General features: G+C 39.2%; 1 protein-coding gene across 1 annotated transcript; it reads right to left on the bottom strand.

Annotated features, from left to right (window-relative positions):
• Positions 1 to 1,182: 1,182 nt before the first annotated feature.
• Positions 1,183 to 23,852, bottom strand: MCCC1 (methylcrotonyl-CoA carboxylase subunit 1). Its single transcript, XM_072996248.2, has 19 exons — positions 23,706 to 23,852; positions 22,828 to 22,874; positions 21,952 to 22,091; positions 20,647 to 20,742; positions 19,268 to 19,389; positions 18,412 to 18,559; positions 17,495 to 17,616; positions 15,147 to 15,258; positions 13,091 to 13,172; positions 12,633 to 12,760; positions 11,668 to 11,851; positions 10,883 to 10,992; positions 10,358 to 10,574; positions 8,237 to 8,323; positions 6,502 to 6,551; positions 5,798 to 5,935; positions 4,772 to 4,879; positions 2,657 to 2,728; positions 1,183 to 1,537 (listed from the first exon to the last, which is right to left on the bottom strand). Exons 1-19 carry the CDS (start codon positions 23,774 to 23,776, stop codon positions 1,418 to 1,420), a joined length of 2,154 nt encoding a protein of 717 aa, XP_072852349.2. The 5' UTR covers positions 23,777 to 23,852; the 3' UTR covers positions 1,183 to 1,417.
• Between the last annotated feature and the right edge of the window lie 859 nt (positions 23,853 to 24,711).

Genomic DNA, 24,711 nt, shown 5'->3' with positions numbered 1-24,711 from the left:
TACTTTTCCGCCTAGAGTGGTTGTAATTGACCAGATAGGCGGGATATAAATAAAATAAATAAATACATTCCATATTTGATTCATACTCATCATTGCTGAGACCTAGCATGATTCAATGTTTTATTTCTTGGCTGCAATCGCCATTTTGATTGACCAGAGAACCTAAAAAGATTAATTATTCCACACATTGAAACTCCTCTCCATCAATTTCTATTTTGATGTTTCCAGTCTTTGCAGTTGTCATGAATTTGGTCTTTTTAATATTCAAAGAGGCCAAACTTCTCACATTCTTCTTTGAGTTTTATGATCAGGTACTTTTTTCCCCTTTCTTACTTGGTCCCCCTGCTTTTAATTGTTATTGGTAAGTTATGCTATGTACAAATTTTGTGTGATTTTATTTGTTATTTACTCTTTGTTTGAAGCCGCCTAGAATGGTCATGGCACCAGATAGGCGGGGTATAAATTAAATAAATAAATAAATACTTTAAAGCTCCCTGGGATTCTGAGAGGAGGGTTGTATCATCTGCACATCAAAGGTTACTGATTATTCTTCCACCAATTTTTACCCCGGTTTTTTATTCTTCTAACTCCAGCTTCCTGATTATCACTTCAGCATACACACTGAATGAAAAAGTTGATAGGATGCAACCTTGCCACATGCCTTTCTCAATCTTAAACTATGAACTAGAATGTGCCATTCTCATCCATATTTTGTAGGCAGCCCAAGGTGTTGCTACAGATCGAGAAGATGTTTCTGTGATATTATGGCTCAGGTGGGCAAATTATAGCCATTAATCGTGTTCACAAGGATTAATGATCTGGCCTGCTTTCCTGATCTTCTGGCTCCACTGTGCCAAGTGCTTTAGAGTTCTTCCTTTAGCAGAGTGTGCAACTATCCTGCATGTCAGACTGTTATCATGCCAATTTTGCCAACAGAGAGTAGGGAGCACAAATTGTATAGAAGCACCACATTTAACTCATGGCAGAATGGAAATATGATAATCAGCCTAGCATGTCCAGTTCTTGAACAAGTGATGGATTGTTTTTAGATGCCAAGGATCATGTTAAGGTCAGTTCTCACATGAAAATTCACTACACGCGGACTAGTATGTCTGAATGAGTCATCACAGTTTCAATGCAACAGAAAAATTTTACATCACCCAATGTCAGCAGGAAATAAAATACTTTCCAATGTAGACAGTTTTATTCTCAACTGAAAATCATCAACTGGGTATGCATCCCAGTGTAACAAATAGCTGAATTGAGGAAGCAACTGCTAAACTTATGCTGGAAAGATTTGTGAAGAACACAGAGATTTTTTAAAAGCATTTTATTAGTGAAATATGAAAATGCTTCCTTGAGAAGTAGTGAAGAATCAAGCCAAAACCCACAATCATCACCTCCATACACTGGGGAATTATTTTGATTCAGAGTCTTCATCCACTAACTGAACTAGTGGAGCATGCCTGTTGGCCTGGGATCCTTCTTGGTAAAGAACCTTCTTTATTAATCCTGCCTTCGGAGCACGTATGGTATGCTGTAGAGAAAGAAGGAGATCCTGAACTAGTCAACAGTTTTCCATTTGCATAGCACCAATCTACTGCAATCATTCCAACAGATAAGAATATGTCCACTTCTAGGCAATACATCACCTACTCACAGTTATCTGCAGTATGAAACAAGGACAACTGGGAAGGAAAGCCTTGAATGAAAAATGTGGGTTATCTATTACACCGTGAGAAATGGGTGCTATGGTGCTTCTCCCGAGCAGCCAGGGTATCATATCTGCTGCAGGAGAATGGCACATAGACTTAATCACAATCTCACCTCCTACACCAGGGTGGCTGGTATCTGTAACTTGCAGAATGCTTGTTCATTCAACTATTCATTATCTGCATCTACCAGTTCTGGATTTTCCCTTTTCTGCCTCAATTCCCACTTTTAAGACTGGCTGGATCAAGTGCTTTTAAAGGCTATATATATATAATGTGGATTACAAGCAGGTATAGTAAAACTGTACAGCATCAGGTTAATTGCCTTTTGCACAGTATTACTACATTTAGACACTGGAAAAAATCTATTTCCATATGCTTGTGGAAGAGAAATAAAGTAATTGCAGAGGCAAATTGGCACTAATTAATAAGTCCTCATTTTGATTCCTGTTTGCATGCCAAGACACCTGATGGCATGCTGTAAGGGTGTGTTAATTAGTAGAATGCAAGTTATGTCATTTCCTTCAACTGCATAACTACACAAAAGGATTCTGGCCATCAGAAAACAACAGTTAAATAGGCAAGTTTAATTCAGCACTGATCACATAATCCAACTTCTCTTTCCAGAATTTGCAGTTCAGCCCTCAGATAAAGGACAAATTCCCAAGTTGGCAATAAAAGGAAATAATTGCTGTAGATTATAAAAGATGATCCCACACAGAGAGCAATGGGATATTTGCTCCTGGGAAACACTAGAATAGGTCATTACAAACAGAAACAGGCCATGCCAATTAAAAAACGGCATAATTTGCAAATATCTACTCAGCTGACTAATTATTTCCACAACATTTAAGGCATACTTTATAAAATATGCAAATAAAACAGCCTCAAACCCCCACAAGAGCACTAGGTTTTGTCTCCCATTCAATGAAAACAATACCTACCTCCATTTTCATAGCTATCATAACCATGAGCGGGTCTCCAGCCTGGACTTTATCTCCAGCTTTCACAAACACCTAACAAATTAAAAGCATGTGAGAACAGAAGCAGTGTGTTACACTCCAACTATACAAATATTACCCTGGTCATGTTTCCTCCAGATGTGCAGATAGCAGAAAAGACAAAAGATTCATTGTGTGAAGCTAAAGAAAAGAAACATTTGCAGTTTCCCCATGGAGCTGGTTTCTCCAGCAGCAGGATAACACTTGAAGGGACACCTAAAAAAATATAAACCTGAAAATACAATTTGCACATGCAAATTGTATAGTTTCTAAGTGGAACACACTGATCACAGTCCTTGGCCAGTTCCAATTTTAAACATACAGGTCCAGGGTCAAGAAGTCCTGAGAGTCTGGACACATATGCACTGGTTGCTACACCACAAAATATCTACTACTTTTTCCCCTTAGTCCCTCAGCATTTCTCAAGATCTGGTCACACAAGCCAAACCTAGTTTGTATCATCAATGTTGATCTCAAAATGTATTAAATACAAATGCTGTATAGAGAAAGTAAAACAGCTGATTTTACCTGAGTCATGTACTGAGTGTATTCAAGTGTGGGTACCATAGTTAATGACTTCATATTGAACAGCTGTTGTACATGATGTAACTTTATGTAAGTAGAAAACAAAGTAATGTATTTTCAGATTGGTCCAAAGAATATATATAACTCATGTGTAAAAGGGAAATTTTATCTGCCATTAGTCATATCACTTTTTCTATGCTATGTATTGTACCGTGTTATGTTGCCAGATGAATTTCTATTCTCTCTGTATATATGTTAATAAACTAAGTTGGTATTTTACTCTCTCAGTGTTATAGTGTCTTTGCAACCTGATATCTCCTAACTCTGCTTGTGTCCTGAGAATACATATTAAACAGAATTCTCAGCAATGTAATCAAAATGGAGAAGATTTCCTGAGTTATACTTGTTTTAGCTGCTGGAGAGCTGGAAGACTGCACATTAGAATTATGCCCCAGGGGATGCTTCTGTCACACAGAAAAGAAGAACATTGTGCATAACACTTTAGCTTATATTTCTTATGGTCATGGGAGACAATTCAGAAAGATGTACCTAGAAACAGTGCTTCTCATAAAATGTTTAGCAATAGATTCTGAGGATGGTATAAACTGGCCAACAGAAATGACATGACATGGTTTACATACATTTTATAACTTTTTTACATTGCCTTTATTAAAAAATAACTTGGCTATACCTTCCAGCTTTGGAAAGTGCCACTGTAGTTCATAAAATATCTTGGTCAGCCCTCCTAATGCACATGATTTTTTAATTCCAGATGTTGATCCAGTACAATCCAGTATTCCTAATGAACACACTGTATTTTTTCGTGTATAAGACGCACCCATGCATACATAGAAAAGCAGCTTCCCCCCTCCAGGTTTTGCAAAGAAAATGTAGAGGGAAAAGCGATTTCTGCTTTCCCCCTACATTTCTGTTGCAAACGTTTTGCAAAAAACCCTTTTCTTTGCAAAATGTGGAGGGGGAAAGCTGCTTTTTGCAACAAAAATTCAAACTGACTAATCCGTAGACTTAGATGACCTGCTCATCCAAATAATTTATGTAAGGTTGAGTCACATTTTACAATCATGTTGTTCTTACCAGCATGGAATTTTTCTAAAAATACAAAGTGGATGTTTCCAATACCTGGCGGTTCAGATATATTTCTAGAAATTCAGAAGGTGGATTTGTTACTGTCTTCCTCAAATGAGTGCCTTTCACATGTTGCCACCATCCCAGTTGGCATAAACATAGACTGGAGATGATAGCAGCTGTAGGCAAATATGAAAATATGTCCCAGGATTTCTGCAATAGGCTGAGGGCCTTCAGAAGATGAGGTTAAGGAAGGCAGTGTTCCACACCAGTTGCTGAAAGTAAGCTAAGCTGAAGTCAACCAAGTACAATTGCACCATGTGTGAACAATCCCTTACAAAAAAAAAATCCACACTTCTACTTTAATGCAAAAGAAAATAGGTGATGCGCCTACCCTCTCATTGAGAAAATGCCTCGTCCATTTCATACACAAATTATGAGAATTACCTTTTCTATTGTCCCTGTCATAGGAGCCACAGCGCCACCCTGTTCTCCTGTCCCACTCACTCCAGATAAGTATTTTGGCACTGGAAGACCAATCTGGTCCCTACCTTCCTATGGGGAAAAAAATTAAACAAAAACTTATGAGTCTTAGAATTTCTACAAGTACTAGAATTTTCAAACAGCAGATGCTAATGAGAGAGGCATCCAATACTTTGGTTTAGCAAAGTACTTTATACATTGCATTCATCAGAGAAATATTTTAATCTTGTTTTGCTGGGAAAACAACATCTGGTCTCCAACAATGCTCTGAGACTCCCACTTAAGTAAAAAAAGGTTGCACTGTAATGCAGAAGTTGGTATATTACATTACTCTACATTTATTACCCAAGTCCACTTTGACTTATCTTCAAGCAGTAGAAATAATAATAATAATAATAATAATAATAATAATAATAATAATAATAATAATAATAATAATAATAATAATAATAATAATAATAATAATAATAATAATAATAATAATAATAATAATAATAATGGCAATGCTAGAAATAACTATAGTAAATAAGCTAATGACATCAGTCTATTCTAACATTTATTGAATATGATGAAAAGAATATGTAAGAATATAATGGATTAACAATTATTCCTCATAAATATATTTCAGATCCCTGTACAGGAAAGCTCACAAGACACTCTAATCATTGAGGATATTCTTTTAAGTATTGAAAATCTATATGCCTTCTCCCCATCTTAAAGATTTAAAGGAGAAGGATTTAACTTCTGTCAATCAATTTACTGATTGATTAGTTTTGTACTGGTTCACAAGCCTCCACCAATTAAAGCCACACATTTGCAAAGATTACAACATACTTAAGATCAGCTCACCAGAAAGTAAAAGGGGAGGGGGGAGATCAATGTATTCAGTCCTTTCACTCCAAAATGCAAATATATGGATTAAAGTTTCATTTTATTCATTCTCTTCCTTGAATATTTTATTCCCCAAAAATACAGAATAGGAAGTATTACCGGCGAGAAGAGGTAAATAGCATCATCCAAAATGATCAGTTTGGATTTATGAACAACTCCATTTACTGAACATCTTATGTAATCTGAATCACCATCACTTGAAAGGCATCCAGAAACATGGTATGATTGATCTTGTATCTGAAATAGATTTTTATAGGTTTTTAAATCTCTGGTCCGTATGCTTGGGGTTGGACTTGACAGCTAATATCTACATGCTTTTTCCAACTCAAGTATTCCATAATTCTATGATTCTATGCTACCTCTATGGGCTAGGATGGAGGGAAACATTACAAGAACTGGAAAGAGAAAAGCAAGTCTCATGTACACACACAAACAACACAATACTCCACACATACTCCAACACAGAGATTTAATACTTTCTCAATACATGCATACAGATATCTCATAATATGCACACTGGTCAGACTTAGCATGAGACATATCTGCTCAGAAGATGCCTTTTTTAAAAAAATGCAATTAGGCACCAAAATCCAACCAATAAATCCTACATATTCAAGCATACCCATTTATTCTGCCATACAACTGCATAAATCATCCACTCTTCTTGGAAAGAATTGTCCTACTTTGCTCAATGAGGTTTTCCCACTCCACAGAGATTGGAAATGAGCCAAATAAAGGCCACTAATGATTTACAAGGAGCTACATAAAGTATGTAGCTAAAATCATATTATGACAAAGCTCACCTGCATGTTATATGAACCATCATGATTGTACGTTATAGCTATATCAACACCTGTTTTGAAAAAGGAGGGAGGCATTACAATAGGACCACAAGTAAAGGCAACCCATATTGAATTTAAATTATTCTTTTAAGCCCTCCTCCAACCCTCAACCAACTCCACTGTCTCTCCTTCATCATTCTCTCCACTCTGCACAAGTGTCTGCTGCTTGAACTATGCAATCATTTTGCCACCTCTGCATCCTAGGCTTCTGCTGAAAATTGTCACACACTCTCTGTTAATCTCTCCAGATCTGAGACACTTTGTAGATGTTGAGAGTGGAAAGTACAGTGGTGCCCCGCATAACGACGATAATCCGTGCAGCCAAAATCGTCACTATACGGATTCGTCGCTATGCGAAATAAAAAAGCCCATAGGAATGCATTAAAACCCGTTTAATGCGTTCCTATGAGCAAAAAACTCACCTTTATGCAAAATCCTCCATACGGCTGCCATTTTCGCTGCCCGGTAAGTGAGGAATCTGGGCGAAAACAAAGCGGATGGCCATTTTTTTTACCTGGCGGCCAGTTTGGAACCGCCGATCAGCTGTTGGGAAATCATCGTTATGCGAAAATCGCTAAGCGAAACAGCTTACCAATCATCGCAAAGCGATTTTTTCCCATTAGAAACATCGCAATGCGATCGCAAAAAATCCACCACTATGGGGATTCGTCGTTAAACGGGGCGCCCGTTAAGCGAGGCACCACTGTAGTTGGAGAACAGCACTGCTTTCTACTTGATGCACATGTACTTCTCCTACCTTACAGTCGTCTATGATCAAACAGACCTGTCATACAAAAAGGGAGATACGTACATAGTGGAAGATTTTGTTCCTTCATCTAAATTAGTATGCTACTATTACTGCTGTGTCACAGACATGTTTTTCCTACAAAAACATCTTCCCAGCAAAGCCCTTCTGGAATCCTTTGTCTCTCCTGGTCCTCTATCATCATCCACCTCTAATATGTCTCTGTCCCTTCTAGTCACCATCAGCTATGGTTGGTTCCTCCTCCCTCTTTCTCTGTCCATCTAATGCAGAATGTAATGCTACATTTAGGATACAGTCAGTGCTACATACACATGCAGTAGTTAGACACCCTGCTTCCCTACATACTGAGCAAGCTGAGCAGTGTTTTCACTGCTAAAAGCAAACAGAGACAATTGGACAACTTTTACGAAAGTTTTAAGACAAACACAACCAAATAATTTTTTACAAATTGTTCTAATGCACATGAATAATGATGGTTTGGATTCCAAGTTAAATGCACATAGCAGGTCTGATAGTGGCAGACTTCCTCACTACCCTGCCTCATCTCTCTAAAAAATGCAGTAGAGATGATTGTAGGAACCTAATAAACAGGGCGGGCAGAGGCACTTTCTACCTGAAAAGCTTCCACTCACAGAATGTGTCTCTCCCCAATTTTGCATTTCTTTTAACTCCATTCGCTATAGCCTCCCTCCTTCACCAAGGTCCTCATATCCTTTGCACAGCATTTTCAGGAGAGCTGCTGTCAGAAGGAAAGGACACTGAGGTCCATTTCCACCAATCCGGTTATGCGTACTTCGCTCTGGACCCAAACCAACAGAATTATGGGTAACAGCAATACTGCATGTCTCTGTATCCTCTTCAGGTATTACACACAACTGAATAAAAATGTTCACTCAAAATCTCTTTATCTGCAGTTACCAAGTCACTTACTATTTTTACCATCTAGAAGAGTCAGGTTCCTGACATAGGATATATTTATTCTTCTCCCACTGCTGGATGAAAATGGAGAGAACTTATCTGGAATATTTTTTAAAATGTGCAGAAGAAAAACGTAATTAATGCTTTGTTTTATACTTTACTACATAAAGCTTGAAATATTCATCCAAAACACATGCAGTCTGACCTAAAAATGAGCAAACGATGTCTGCACAAAGTCATTTTGCATACAGGCCCTTCTCAATCTGTGTATATATATTTCTATATGTATGCCCAGACTGGTTTGTTCCACTCACATGAATGTGGAAGCTGCTGCAGCCAGATAATTCTGCGTGTACAAGAGCTCCAATAACTGTAAACCAGTGATGGGCAACTCTGGTGAGTTTCTAGGCCCAGAAATATCAGAGGGAAAGGATGATAAAATTAAAAACTACAAGTGTCTGGATGCTTTGACTGCTAGGGTTTGGAATGGGTCATACACAGCGGGTCCCACCCAATATGATTTATGTAATAACCACCACTCATAGGTATCCAGGAGAAAGAGGGGAAATTATTTTTCTTTTGATTTTCCATCACCAGAAAACTACAGTGAAAAATGTGAGGGAAAACTGGAGTGGGCTGTACATGATCAGGAACATTTTTGCTATTTGTGAATGTGAGCCAAATAGAATATAATATAGGAGGCAGATGTTGTTGTTAAGTCATGTCCGACTCTTCGTGCCCCCATGGAGCACAGCACGCCAGGTCCTCCTGTCTTCCACTGCCTCCCAGAGTTGGGTCAAATTCATGTTGGTCGCTTCAATGATGCTGTCCAACCATCTCATTCTCTGGTGTCCCCTTCTCCTCTTGCCTTCACACTTTCCCAACATCAGGGTCTTTTCCAGGGAGTCTTCCCTTCTCACAAGATGGCCAAAGTATTGGAGCCTCAGTTTCAGGATCTGTCTTTCCAGTGAGCACTCAGGATTGATTTCCTTTAGAATGAATAGGTTTGTTCTCCTTGCAGTCCAGGGGACTCTCAAGAGTCTCCTCCAGCACCACAATTCAAAAGCATCAATTCTTCGGTGGTCAATTCTTCTTTATGGTTTGTCTTTCAACTGTTCATTTAAGAAGGCCCTTTTGTTTCTCCTTGCTATTCTTTGGAAGTCTGCACTCAATTTTCTGTAACTTTCCCTATCTCCCTTGCATTTGGTTTCCCTTCTCTTCTCTGCTATTTGTAAGGCCTCCTTGGACAGCCACTTTGCTTTCTTGCATTTCCTTTTCTTTGGGATGGTTTTTGTTGCTGCCTCCTGTACAATGTTACAGCCTCCATCCATAGTTCTTCAGGCACTCTGTCCACCAGATTGAGTTCCTTAAATCTGTTCTTCACTTCCACTGTGTATTCATAAGGGATTTGGTTTAGATTATACCTGACTAGCCCAGCGGTTTTTCCTACTCTCTTCAGTTTAAGCTTTTTTTGCTATAAGAAGCTGATGATCAGAGCCACAATCAGCTCCAGGTCTTGTTTTTGCTGACTGTATAGAGCTTCTCCATCTTTGGCTTCAGAGAACATGATCAATCTGATTTCAGTATTGCCCATCTGGTGATGTCCATGTGTAGAGTCTCCTCTTGTGTTGTTGGAAAAGAGTGTTTGTGATGAGCAGCTTGTTCTGTTGACAAAACTCTATTAGCCTTTGCCCTGCTTTGTTTTGAACTCCAAGGGCAAACTTCCCTGTTGTTCCTTTTATCTCTTGGCTCCCTACTTTAGCATTCCAGTCCCCTATAATGAGAAGAACAACTTTCTTTGGTGTCAGTTTTAGAAGGTGTTGTTAGTCTTCATAAAATTGGTAAATTTCAGCCTCTTCAGCATCGGTGGTTGGTGCATAAACTTGGATTACTGTGATGTTGAAAGGTCTGCCTTGGATTCGTATTGAAATCATTTTTGAGATTGTATCCCAGTACAGCTTTTCCCACTCTTTTGAATCTTCTACGGGATTCTTGTCCACAATAGTAGATATAATTGTCTGAATTGAATTTGCCCTTTCCCATCCAGAAGGCGGATAGAATAGACCAAATAACTTCTTTATTCTAAGAGAAGTACGTTTCCCCTCCAAAGGACAAAAGGTAACTCAAGCTTACCTCCTGACTGAATCCTAAAAGTGTCCGTCATCATTTTCTCTCTCATTATGAGCCCAAGAGCTGCCTGACACAAAGCCACATGTGATAGCGCCTCTTTAGATGGAAAGAGTTCATCATAATGCTGAGGGATGAAGTTGGTGTGAATCCTTCCAGCTGCAAACTCTGGGTGGCCCGAGAGATTCAGCAAGAAGTCAACATTCGTACTTAGCCCTACGATCTGTTGAGAGAGGAGAACAAAAACATTACATTAATAAGAACAATTCATTAGAGGGCTTCTCTCCTATGTTCAAATAGGTAGAGGTTATGACAGTACTCTTCAAAATCAAACAGCTATGGTAGCACTGTTCCAAATCAAACCACACATTGCATTTCAAAGGAAGGCTCAGAACTGCTTTGGCATCATGGCAATGAAGCACAGCACCCAGACAGCTTCACTCTGGAGGGCAAGGAGGGAGTGTGCAAGGCCAAGGTTTATTTTCAAAACACTACTTGTCACATTTACACTAGAGTTCCAATTACACTTACATTATATTGTTGAAGGCAATATCTTAATTTCCTTAATGCTGCTTGGCGATCCTCTGACCAAACAACTAGCTTAGCAATCATTGGGTCATAGTGTATAGAAACCTCATCCCCTGCAAAATAAATTGTATAAGAAAGTGATTTGCTTGAACGTATTGCTTTAAGAAGAGAACCAATTCATACTCCTTCCTGTCCTTTAATCCAGGTATTTAAAAAACCCTCTGATCTATAGAAAGGGTAAATTCCCTCATAATAAAACACAGAATTCTGCCTGAAGGTACGTATCTACTAGGCATGACCACTGTCTTTGGACTGATATACAAAATCAAACCAAATCAAAGGTATCTGTACAATTCTGGGGCAATGAATTGTACAGATCGTTCGTATCCCATTTGGCATTTATAGTCTTAAAGACACTCAATGACTTCAATATCTATACACAAGATAAAGGACAACATCAGGATGATACACAGTATAAATTATGACTATTAAGTGGTATACAGTTAAAACCACCAAAACATACAAATGAAATTAGAAGTAAAACTATTTCAAGGTTACAAATAAAGGTCAAAGCAAGAGATCATACCTTAAAAGCAGCAAATTTAAAACTAACGACTAAGGGGTGAAAACTACTCACTAATTTCTGAAACTAGAAATGTCTCTAAAACATGCTGTAGCACCAAAAATTAGAAACCCTAGCAAATATCCACATGGAGAATATTCTACAAATTTGGTACACCTCTGTTGGTGATAAAACTCATCTTCCCAATAATGTGTTTCTGGTTTACCTTGTCTTACCCCAGTTTCTATCCTGGTGCAGCTATCAGAGGGTGGTGTGGACAAATACAGTAAGGGTCCAGCCCCTGGCATAAAATTGTTGTTTGGATCCTCAGCATAGATCCTAGCTTCAAACGAATGTCCCTTGAGCTGTATCTCTTCTTGAGACAAAGGAATCTTATCTCCTGCAGCAATCTATAAAGAGAAGTTGTGCTTTTTTCAATTTTTGGAGCAAGAATGGAATCTCTTGACCAATGATATCAATGAATCACAGTTAAACAGGACTTCAAACTTTATTTTTACAAAGATCATCAACACAATGGCTGATATCCTGTTGCGCGTTTACGCAAACAGCTTAATGTTTAGACAAATTGCCTCAAGTTTAGAAATCCCTGTAGGCATTATCTTTTTACATGGTGAGTTGTGCTGCTCGTTATGTAACAGGTAATGTCTATGGAAATTCCTTAACTTAGGCAGCGAGCCGCGTAACTGTGCATCAGGGTTTCAGCCAATGGTTAGTTTTGCCATACATGTTTTGCATACTTAGAAATGCTACATTTATGCACTCAACAAACAGGTTACAATGTTGACTTCCACTCCCACGCTAAGGTGTACTGATCACCTCTCTCGATTATGAGTCTCTATATCTCTCTTTCTAAAGTCCAACTTTTCAAGTTTTCAGCTGTAATCCTCCCCAGATCTATGAACAGAATTCTGTATCGCAGATGACTGGTTAATCCTTCCTTGCCTGAGCCTTCCAATCTTTCCCAGGCCTAGCAAACTGCGAGTGTGTGCATGCATTCTGCACAATCATAGCTTAAATCAAGTTCATTTATCTCCCCATCCATTGCCCAGTCAGCTCAGACAGAAAGAAAGATAATTAACTAACCAGGTGTAAAAAGAAAGCCCCTTGCATAGAATGCTGCTACCTGGTATTTAAGTAGCGATTCCTGCCTTTTCAATACTAAGTTCTCACCTTAAGCTGCCATTCTACCAAGTCAGTCCCTGTGATCATCTCCGTAACTGGGTGCTCCACTTGCAGCCTGGTGTTCATTTCCATGAAATAGAAATTATGTTGACTATCCATTATAAATTCCACTGTTCCTGAAAATATTGAAGAGTACAGTTCAAAGATGTGGGGATGCTTTCTCTGATCTTCAGGTAAATATATGGTGCTCTCCATATATTTTGAGGCCATGCTGGTAGGGGATTCTGGGAGCTATGTTCTGAAATAAAATACCGCTGGGAGTTGCAGGAACAGCCAAAAAAGTTCACAGTTATAACTTGAAGATTTTGATCAGAGACACGTCAAAATATCAAAGAGAGAAATTAAAGCAGCCCTACTAACAATGCTTATTATTTTAAATAAGGGTAAAATGTTTCAACATGAAATTTATTTAATACAATATTAAAAGGAAGTTAAATCTGTAGTACCTGCTCCAACATAGTTTACAGCTTTAGCAGCCTTAACGGCCGCCTCTCCAAGCTTTCTTCTCACTTCAGGTGTAATTCCTGGCTAAGAATAATAGAAATATTTTTACATTTACACAATGAAGCATTGTACTCCTGCATATGTACTATACGCTTCTGTTAACTACCCCGTTTCCCTGAAAATAAGCCCTACCCCCAAAATAAGCCCCAGTTAAGTGAAACCCTGCCCTCCACCATTGTGCCGCATTGTGCAGAAACCAGAAGAAGGTGACATGACTGTAAAATAAAACATCCCCTGAAAATAAGCCTTAATGCGTTTTCTGGAGCAAAAAATTAATATAAGACCCTGTCTTATTTTCGAGGAAACATGGTAACTTGCAAAACTTATCTAAAATACGGAAATACTGGACAACACCAGCAATCATTACGTCAGACTGCACAGGGAAGCCATTGAAATCCACAAGCACCAGAAAAACTTCAATAAAAAAGAGGAAAGTTTGAAACTCAACAAAACTTGGCTCCCAGCTCTCAAAAATACAGCATGCAAAAAGTCACAAACTCTACCCAACCACAAGGTCAAGGGGATCACCACCATCAACCACAGTGACAGACAATCTCCTTATCACAACAATACACACACAACAAAACACACTAATCACCCATCCACAGAAAACAATACACCCACAACAATACACTAATCATCCCATCTCACAGCCATAAATACTCCACGCCCTAGTCAAACTACACAAGAGCACAGTTTGCTGTCCTCTGAAGATGCCGGCCACAGAGACTGGCAAAACGTTAGGAAAAACCACCTTCAGAACAAGAAGCCCGAAAAACCCACAACAACCATTATCTAAAATCCTCTAATTTTTACATGTAGATCATTAGACTCTATACCCCTACAGTAATCTCTGCAAAATGAGCTTGACAGAAAGAAAATAATCTAACTGGGCGCTGGCAATCTCAAAGGCTGAAAGAGAAAAAATATTAAATTCCTTTAATTCTATTCATTTATTCATGTATTTATACCAGTCTTCTGATACTGCCTTTCACTAAGCATTACTAAGAAATGTGCAAGAGAAACTACCACACTACCAGAAATAATGTAGTGTGTTTACCAGTACATTCAAATAATAATATAAAACAGCCAAAAAAGAAACTACAGCCACAATTCACAAGTTAAGGCCAAATATCAACTACAGGTAAGAAATGCTACCAGAAGCCTGGGTGTATAAATGAATGTTCAAGTAGTGCTGAAAAAGTAAAGATGTGAGAGCGGTCAGAGTTCAAGGAAGGGCCACTTGCATAAGGCATGTGGCATCACAGACAGGCTTTTTACTTGCTTGCTGCCACATGTACCTTTCAAAACCGGCACAACCAGTTTTTGAATGCAAACATATGGACAAAAATCTTAACGTACGCAGACCATTCCAAGTGGAATGTAGTTGCTGTACCTCTTAGCCATGGTTAAAAATTTAAATGCTTTTTAAAAGTGTTTCAGATTGATTTAGAATATTTAATTGTTTTATATTCTTCTAAAAGAAATATACTGATTGTACCCTCTCTGAGATCTGCCAATAAAGGGCAAATTAGAAATACTTCGGTCAATCCATAGAAGTCAACAAGGTGTTAATTACTGTTACTTAGTCTATAAATCAGCCTTTGCCAACTTCATGTCTTCCAGATGTTTTAGACTTCAATTCTCAAGATGCTTCATCATTAGCTGTATTAGTGGAGGCTGATGAGATCTGAAATCCAAAACATATCAAGGAGAGGCTGGACTGGGATGGCTGAGCTTCTGTTGATGCTTCAGAAAGAGAAGGGAATACTATACTGTCTGGAAACAGGATACTGGTTAAGATGGCATAATTTCTATATTGAATGTAATACAAAAAATATATCTCATATTATGGTGATTTGCGTGTTTTGAGTCTCTGAAGCTGACCATATTCCAACACGGACAAGAGAACAAGATGGCATTAACACCACATGTGAACATAAAGTAGCTTTTAAAAAAAGAAAGGAAAAATGAACTTTTCAGAACCTGCCTACTTACCCCTGGCGCTTCTTCAATTATTTTCTGATGCCTTCTCTGTACACTACAGTCTCTTTCAAACAGATAGACTGCATTGCCAAGTGTGTCTCCAAATACCTGTACTTCTACATGCCTGTTTTAGATTATAAAAATGAATACATCAAGGATCATGCAAGTCAAAACTGTACCCATTGGCACCAATTCAGATGCAATAATCTAACATGGTACTTTGTAGCAATCCATTGTATATTACATATTTCAGATATGGAAATGATGTGTACTTAAACAGCATCAGCTGTACAGCAGATAATATTGTATTCAAAGTGAGTTAAAGTCTGTTTGCTTATGCAAACATTTATCAAGAACGTGATTGTTTAACATAGAAGTAATTTACCAAAGAAATCCAGAATTCCTTTATTTCAATTCAAGAGACTAAACTGCCTCATTTTTTACAATATCAAATATTATATGCTGGAAAGAGAATTAATCCCACACCACTCATTAAAAAAAGGAAATATGCTAAATGTGTGTACCTTAAAATACAGCATATTTGTTTTAAATAAGTAGCTCAGTGTTGAACTCAGCACTGAGAATGCAATACTGAGGTTTATATATGCAAAAATGAGTGGGCATGGAGATGAGATGACAGAATTTTGGGTATCTTTCATACCACAAATTTCCCATCCATGTTACAAAGAAAATACAAGGAATCACAACCACCTAGAATGGCTGAAATTACTAGATAGGCGGGGTATAAATACAATAAATAAATAAATAAATAAATAAATAAATAAAATCATGGATTAATTCTATTAATTGAATAATACTTGGAAGTAGCCTATAAGGCCATCAAGTCCAACCCCTGTTCAATACAAGTCTAAATTTCTCTTGAATGCCTCCCAGCACAGGAGTGCTCACCACCTCCTGAGGTAATTGGTTCCTTTGCCGTACTGCTCTAACAGTTAAGAAGTTTACCCTGTAGCTTGAGCCCATTCTTACATCATGTCCTGCAGTCTGGGATGACTACCTTTCAAGTATCTGAAAAGTGCTATCATATCTCCCCCTCACCCCCCATTTTCTTTTCTGAAGGCTAAACATATCCAGTTCCTTCAGTCTTTCCTCCTAGGGCTTGGTTTCCCGTCCCCTGATCATCCTCACTATCCTCCTCTGAACTTGCTCGTTTGCTGGCACCCTTCTTAAATTGTGGCGTCTAGAATTGGACATAATACTTTAGATGAGGCCTACCCAGTGCTTAATAGAGGGAGGCTAGTGCCTCATGGAATATGGAGACTATACTGATGTTAATGCATCCTAAAATAGCACTTGGCTCTTTTCCAGTTATGTTCACACTGTTGGCTCATACCATTTTCCTGAAAATAAGACTTAACCTGAAAATAAGTATGATTTTTAAGGATGCCCCTAATATAAGCCCTACCCCAAAAATAAGCCCCGGTTAAGTGAAACCCTGCCCTCCACCCTTGTGCAGCATTGTGTGGCAACCAGAAAATGGCATGACTGTAAAAGAAAACATCCCCTGAAAATAAGCCCTAATGTGTTTTTGGAGCAAAAATTAATATAAGACCCTGTCTTATTTTTGGAGAAACACGGTACTAAGCTTTTGATCTACAACAATTCCAAGATCTCGAAAGTTTTCACGGCTGGGATCTGATGGTTGTTGTAGGTTTTTTGGGCTCTTTGGCCGTGTTCTGGAGGTTTTTCTTCCTAACGTTTCAGCAGTCTCTGTGGCCAGCATCTTCAGAGGACAGGAGTTAGAGCTCTCTTTGTGTTCTGGTATAGCATGTGGGATTGTTGAGTGCTTGTAGCTGTGGGATCAGGTTTTTTTTTTTCCTTTTCAATCCAGTCTTCTCAAATGAACAAAAACCTGATCCCACAGCTACAAATACTCAACAATCTCACACACTTCACCAGAACACAGACAAAACTCTAGTTCCTGTCCTCTGAAGATGCCAGTCACAGAGACTGGTGAAATGTTAGGAAGAAAAACCTCCAGAACACAGCCAAACAGCCCGAAAAACCTACAACAACAATTCCAAGATCCTTCTCACAGGATTACTGAGCCAAGTATCCCCCATCTTGTAACTGTGCATTTGGTTTTCTCCCTAGATGTAGAACTCTGCATTTATCTCAGTTAAACTTCATTCTGTTGTTTTCAGCCAAGGGCTCAAGCCTATCAAGATCTTTTTGAATTTTGCTACTGTTTTCCAAGGTATTAGCTATTCCATGTTCCCAGAGTCTGAAAAATATGTCATTAGACCTTTTGAACTCCAGTCCCCGAAGGGGAGAAAAGCAAGTGCATGGGCTCTTCACTTCAACAATCATGGTTACAAGCAGGTATATGAATTTATTACCTTGGATTATCAACAAACTTTTCTATTAGCATAGCATCATCATTGAAAGATTTCTTTGCTTCCCTCCTGGCTGATTCTAATTGTTCCTGAAACTCTTTTTCTGAGAAGGCAATTCTCATCCCCTAAAAGCAGCAACAAAATCAATGTTATAAAAGGAAAAAAGGCTACTTTAAAAGAAGCATTAGGGTCTCATAAATCCTTTGAGATTAGTTTATCATACAGGTGCATCATTCTCCTGATCATTAACTCCCAATCAGTGACTAATGAGATAACTATAGTGAACCTACACAGGCTGCCCAAATGCCAAGAGAATATAATGCTGAGCTATGGATATGGAAAATGAAAACCATAATCTTACAATTTTCCTGTTAGGTGCTTTGTGACATTATTATCAGGGTCAGGAGAGAAACCAGAATGTCATCACGGACACCTTGGGTCTTAATACACATCAGCTGGTGAATATAATTATTTATAACAAGAAGTGGACCTTGAAACAATCTTACAATGTGGACTGCTGGTGTTCTAGCCAGACATGCTCTTTCCCATAATGCTCCCATTCCATTTCTCCTTTCACTTGTTTCTCATTCCTTCCCTTCTCCTTCAATAATCAGCATCTGATGCCCACTGAGAAAGCTCAGCCCTCAAGGGGCTGTTACTTGGAGTTTTTCCTTTTTCAGCCTTCTTCTTGAAGGGTTTGGCACTTGTACGCACTCGAAAATTCGCACAGATGGTGCAGGTTCGGCTGTATAAGGATCCACATTTACAGCTTTTGCTTGCTGTTAGTCGACTGCACATCTTCATAGTACAACCATGATTTCAGATGTTCTGCTGGTGACTGTGACACTACTTCCCAAGCAAAGGAGCAAATGCTGGTGTTGTTCTTGCTATACACAAACATATTACCACTTTGTCCTTACCTTCCCTCCACCTCCACGTACTGCTTTGATCATGACTGGATAACCTATCCTTCTGGCTTGCTCCTCCAAGCAGCTGTCTGACTGATCTTCACCATGATAACCTTCAACAACAGGAACACCAGCAGCAGACATTATAGCCTTGGAAGTACTACAAAAGAATATTATTGATACTCAGATACATCATAAAATACTTTCTTTCTATGCTCCTCAAAAGCTCCCAACAAATGTCCTTCATTTGTCACCAATCTAGAGTTGTTTTATTTGGAAAGAAACTGTTATGCCGTGTATGCATGCTGGGGATAATAACACCACTTACTACTTTCTCATGTTAACTGTCTGTCTAAACTTCCTCAACTGCCATGAAATAAATCAGGACCCCATGAATTCAGTCAAGATTCATACTGTATGAAGTTCTCAGGCAACAGATAGCCCACCCTGCCTTTATCAGATTATTAAAGTATTGAAAAATTGCAAGCTTTTGATGTATACCAGCCTTCATCTGCCTGTGCACCAATATATTGTGGATAATGTAGAAAATAATATGAAAGTCTCAAATATTCATGACAAATGTCCATGACAAGTCTGTTTCTTAAAGATGAGTTACAAAAAGCAGGCTGTAAACACAGGTCAGGAGAGTGGGTTTCAAACTGCTGTACAAGGAACACACTACTTCCTTTGTTTCTTCTCCCCTCCAATTTATATTATTCTCAGACTTATGAAAAGACTATAGCTTAATCAATAGTTGGATTTCTAACTGGGGTGAGGGTGTCAAACCATAGTCAAAGACAAAAGCATCTTAACTGTCCCAGCAAACCACATTTTGTAACAAAATTATCCATGGAGCAAAACCGAATACCTTTTAATGCCCATGTCTCTGATAGCCGATGATGGAGGACCTATAAAAATGATTCCTTCTCGACTGCAGAGCTCTGCAAATTCTGTGTTTTCGGACAGGAAGCCATAGCCTGGATGGATGGCCTAAAACAGGAAGGATCAGGGACTAGGTGGAAATGTTTTCAAAAATTAAGTGGTTGCTGGCTTCCAGTGAAAAGACAGTAAAGGAAGGAGCCAGGCAGATCTTATATGAAACCAGTTTCACCAGAAAGAAAAGCCCTAACCTGCATCCTCCCAAAACTTCTGCATCAACAAAAGATGGACATAAAGCAGCACTCTTCTTACACTTCAGGACAGTATAATTTGTGATTATACCTCACCCATATACACATATCAGGTAGGTCAAAAATAGTTAAGTTTATAAATATCCTACATTTACATTCTATACTATATCATGCCATTCCGTAACTGAAGCTCTTTGTGCTTTACAGAACAAGAATTTTAAATGATCCAGTGTTTTTAAAAATGTGTAAAATCAAAATGAAAGAAAAAACCAAGCAGCAGCGAAAGATCTAAAAGCACTATCCAATTTTTAAAACTCAGGAGAATAAAAAGCTCCGGAACAAACCATGATTCAGCTGGCAATGTCCAAGGAGGACATTACACAATCAGGCTGCAGACTGGAAATGCCTTCTCTTCATTATCCACCTGCCTCCTTGTAATTGCTGGAAGCACTAAGAAGAGGTCAGAAGGGTCCAGGCAGGTATACACAGGAGGAGGCAACCCTTCAAGTAGTCTACTCCTAAGCCATTTAGGGATCTGAGAGCTGACACCTTAAACTGAGCCCAGAAATAATGTGCACATCAATCAGGAAACAACTGAATAGGATAGTCCTTGCAAGTCATCTCACTGACCCATTCTGAAGGTTCCAGAGCATTTTCAAAGGTAGACCCACACATAAAATGTTGGATTTATATCAGCATACATGTTGCTTTAGTTGTGTGACGTCTGTCCAAACAGGGTCATAAGTAGGGTACACAATGAAAGCTGCTTTGGATCTGCAAGGTTTGCCTGTCCTCCATCAATAATATGGGTCCAAACTACCACTTTTATCCTTTGGGAGCCTAGAATAGTATTCCAGGGTGCATGAGAGCTTGTTAATTTCTCTCAAATCATAGGCAAAACAACGAGGGATCCAGTGGATATCACCAGGAAGCAGCATGACTTTGACCCTCTCACAGTGTTCAGGGTGTGCCATCTAACTGCAGATATACAACTGCGGCAACTCAAAGTTGTCTTCCATGACTTGCCTACTCCACAAAAACTTTATTTGGAATATCACTACAACTGAAAATTATGACTGATTGATAGAAGCATGGTAACCATTAACTTAGTTTTTACCTGTGCTGATGATTTTCTGGCCACTTGCATTATTTTCTCCATGGCTAAGTAGCTCTGCTGAGATGGTGCTGGACCAATACAATATGCTTCATCTGCCTATAATGATAAGAAGAGCTGCACTGGGCTATAATAATTTTAGAATTATTATTTCAAAATGCCATTAGTGGTTATAAAAAAGTTCACTAAGAACTTTTGGGTTTGATTTTGACAAAACTGAAGTAGACAGTAACCCACGACATTAAAATAAAGCTGTTTATAATGTACAACAATACTCTTGTATCTGTTTTTGTTATCCTTGCAGAAACAGACTAATATACTTGAAAAATTCTGCTTCATGTTTACTTAGGAATAAACTCTGCACAACAAATCTGCACTTAAATAAATGAATGAATGGCAAAAAGAAGGAACAAATATTCAAAATATTCTTACTCTAGGTCTGTAATGCAATAAAGAATAAATCTATGGCCAGAATCCTATTAGTGTTGGTGTAATATGCTGTGGGTCATTGCAGCTAATTAATGGGGTGTCTTGGCTGTGCAAGCAAGGGTGCAATTAATTATGTGACTAAGAATTAAATATGTGACTAAGACTTCCTGATACAACACCAATTACCCATAATCTGCCACAACAAATTATGGAAACTTTATGGAAATACCAAAAGGAGTCTGGTCAACATATTTATTTTCCAACATATGTAAAGATCTGAAATAAAGTTTAATCTAAGCAGAAATGAACAGTAATTTTTTAGATGTGGACATCTTTTGCATTGAGTATTAAAAGATTCTGATACTATGGTGTAGTTGATGATACACTAGAACTCAGGAGGCCTGGCTTCATATCCCCACTCAGCCATGGAAGCTCCTGGAGGCAGGGGGCAGAAGTGGTAAAACTGTCCCTTAATTGTCTCACTTTGCTTGAAAGCCACCCCGCATTCACAAGTCACCTGATTACAATTTTTTCTAGTTTCTAAAGCTGTACGTTTAATTACAGAAAAATATATTTTTCATTTACAAACCAGAAAGACTGCCACTTAATGTAAAATCTGCAGAAACAAATCTGTCATATATTAGAGCATATATTCCCCATACAGAAGACACCAGGATGAAATACTGGCATTTCTTGTGAAAAGATCATTAGTGGTAGAGTGGAGAGAGAGGCCCCACTCAACACCTGAGAGATCCCAAAGTAGGCAATGCAGGGCTAAATGAACGATTCCATGTACTGCGACCTCTTATGTTTGAAATTACATCCCTTCAAAAGTATTTTGAAGACTACTTGTTAGAAGTTTTGACTAGCACATTTTACCATTGCTACATGCATTGAATTCCGGTCAGCTTCACTGTAAACTGCTACAGATTTCACACCCATCTTTCTCGCTGTCCGCATAACTCTACATGCTATTTCACCTCGATTGGCCACAAGGATCTTCTCGATATTATGTCGGCCTGGTTTTAAAAGGAAAAAGAGATCCAGGAGTAGGAACTTTGAAAAAAAGTTAAAGTTTCACTTTTACTGTTAATAATTCATAGGTTAGAATACTCTGGCATTAATGTATGAGATTTTTTTAGAATGTGTCTTCTACGTACTAAGTAAGGTCAGAATTACAGATTCTTGGAAATGGGATTGCTACTAACTGTAGGTGTCTACCTGTGCCTCTGTTGAACAGGGTTACAACTACCGTATTTTAAAAACTTGCAAAACCTGTTTAACTAGAAGTAACAGCAGAATAGAAGAAATATCCATTGATACCAAGGACATTGAAACCTCTCCTAAATCAGCTGATTAGTCCCCAGCTTCAGGGTTGTTGACTGAACCTTTAAAGTATTTTTGTTCAACCTAAGGTGGGAAGTGTTTAATGTTATATGCAGGAAGGTTTCCTGTACTTGATGCCATGAATATAAATAGCTATGTTTTTGCTACTGTCCATCTGAATGCCAGCTTTATGCAAAGTTAGAAGAAAACTGAACATCCAGCCCAATTCATGTACCTACAAGGTTGCAGCATATAACTGCATTCAAAAGTGAAATTACCTCATACCCCGTTGTGAAAAATGTTTACAGGCCAAGTTAACAGGCAATATACCAAGGCAAATATTCCTTATATTAAAGTGACATATTTAATTATTCTTAAAAGAATGTTAACATCTGATGTTTTCTATGTAGAAAAATACAAAAAATTTACCTGTTGCAGAAGCATATTTTCTAAGTATCGGTAACCAAATCCATCCTCTGTGAAAGAAAACACAGTACAGTATAAAATCAGACTAGATGTCAAAGAAAATGAGCTGTTCTTCATGTAGAAATTGAGTAGCAAAATTGTTAAAGGCAGGGAAACTTTGAAAAAAACATTGGCTATGCAGTTTTATACAATCAAATTCCTTCAGTCTTCCTTAACTGGTGCTCTTCAAACTTGAGGATACAAACTCCATGCTCCTATCAATGGAAAGGACCAATGTTTGGGGATGACAGTCTATGTAGTGTAAAATGACCAGAGAAGAGATTAAAGGGATAGATGATAGCAGTTTTCCAATAGCTGAAGGACTATTCTGTTAAAAAAAGGTATGGGTCTCTTCTTGCTCCAGAGAGCAGGACTAGAAACTGTGAGTGGAAATCGTAGAGGATGTGGATTTCAGTTAAACATCAGGATAACCTAGTAGTGCAAGCTCTTTAACCGTGGAACAGCCTGCCACAGGAAGTCATGGGCTCTCCTTCAGTGAAGGTATCTATGCAAGGGCCACACAGATATCTGTCAGTGACATTGTGGCTGCATCCTGAGTTTCTGGTTTCACCTTGAGCAAGCATTGGACTAGAAAACCACAAAGATCGCTTGAAACTCTTATCATGACAAAAATCTGTGCAATTCTCAAAGGTAAAAGTATCAATTAATGCCAATCTCTCTCTCTCTTTCTCTCTCATGCCGCTGGCCTCGAAGCAAACATACACACAACACACACACACGAGGGGCCTCGGAGAGGAGCGAAGGCGCAGGGATCGCCTTCCGCCCCCTTCTCCCCCCCCACCCCACGGCCGCCCCGTCGCCCTCGGCCGGCCGCCACTCACGGGCACCATAGTAGCCGGAGGCCGTGACGGCGCCACTCGCCCGCCGCCGCCGCCGCTAACAACCCCGCCATGGCTTCCCTGACGAGGTGGGAGGCGGGGCCGTGGCGGCGATGGCGGCGCTTGGGCCTGTTAGGCCGGCCCGGCCATGGGCGGGCAGAGGAGGAGACGGAGGCGAGGCTTTGGAAGCCCGTCCCTGAGGGAGGAAGGCGGTTCCCTCCACTTTCCCTCAGCCGCCCGCTCGCCTGCCCACCTGGGACAGAGGCGGCCCTTCGGACTTTCTTTCTCCCCTCAGGAGGAAAAATTCTACCCCTTCCTTGACATTCAGTCCATTTTTCCAGGAGGGTTTTTTTTCTGACAAGATGTTGGGCTGTATGAAGTGGAAGATGCCGCCATGGCCACCCGTCAGGCCATTCCTCCACTTTAAAAGAATACATTAGGACCGCTGTATCCCCTGGGATGTTCCAAGAAAACACACACACACACACACACACACAAAACACACACACACCCGGGGATGCTGGAAAACGCGGGGGTTGGGCACGCTATAGAGATCATTGTCTCGGCCTCCTTCTAGGGGCTAGTTGCGGTGAATACACTTTTTAAATTTAATATTTTGAGGCCGCGGATAAAGGGATCCGCGGATGAGGGCGATGCTTTTACTGTACAGGAGAACAGGCAGGCTGTTTCTCAGAGACGAACCTGTTGGATGTTCGGCTTAAGCATGCAAAGGCAGCAGTGCAATTCGCTTTGAAACCAGAGTGAATGGCTTCTCTATGTTCATCCAATGAACATGTAAGATAAAATTTTAAAGCAGGTAAACAAATTTTAGACATGGTGGACGTATAGCTTGGTGTAGATGAAGGCATGGCGAAAGCATCATACGCAGGCCCTCGGTGCTCAGACGTCCATGCTTAAAAAGTAAGGTGAAAATACATCTTCAGTGATTATGCAGGAAATGCATGCTTCTGGAAGGCAATTTATTACAGCAAAGCAAGAGAATAATGGA

The sequence above is a fragment of the Pogona vitticeps genome, chromosome 3 (genome assembly GCF_051106095.1).
Source record: "Pogona vitticeps strain Pit_001003342236 chromosome 3, PviZW2.1, whole genome shotgun sequence".
NCBI lineage: Eukaryota > Metazoa > Chordata > Lepidosauria > Squamata > Agamidae > Pogona > Pogona vitticeps.
Note: the sequence above shows the minus strand (reverse complement) of the source record. Positions and strands in the feature narration are given on the sequence as shown.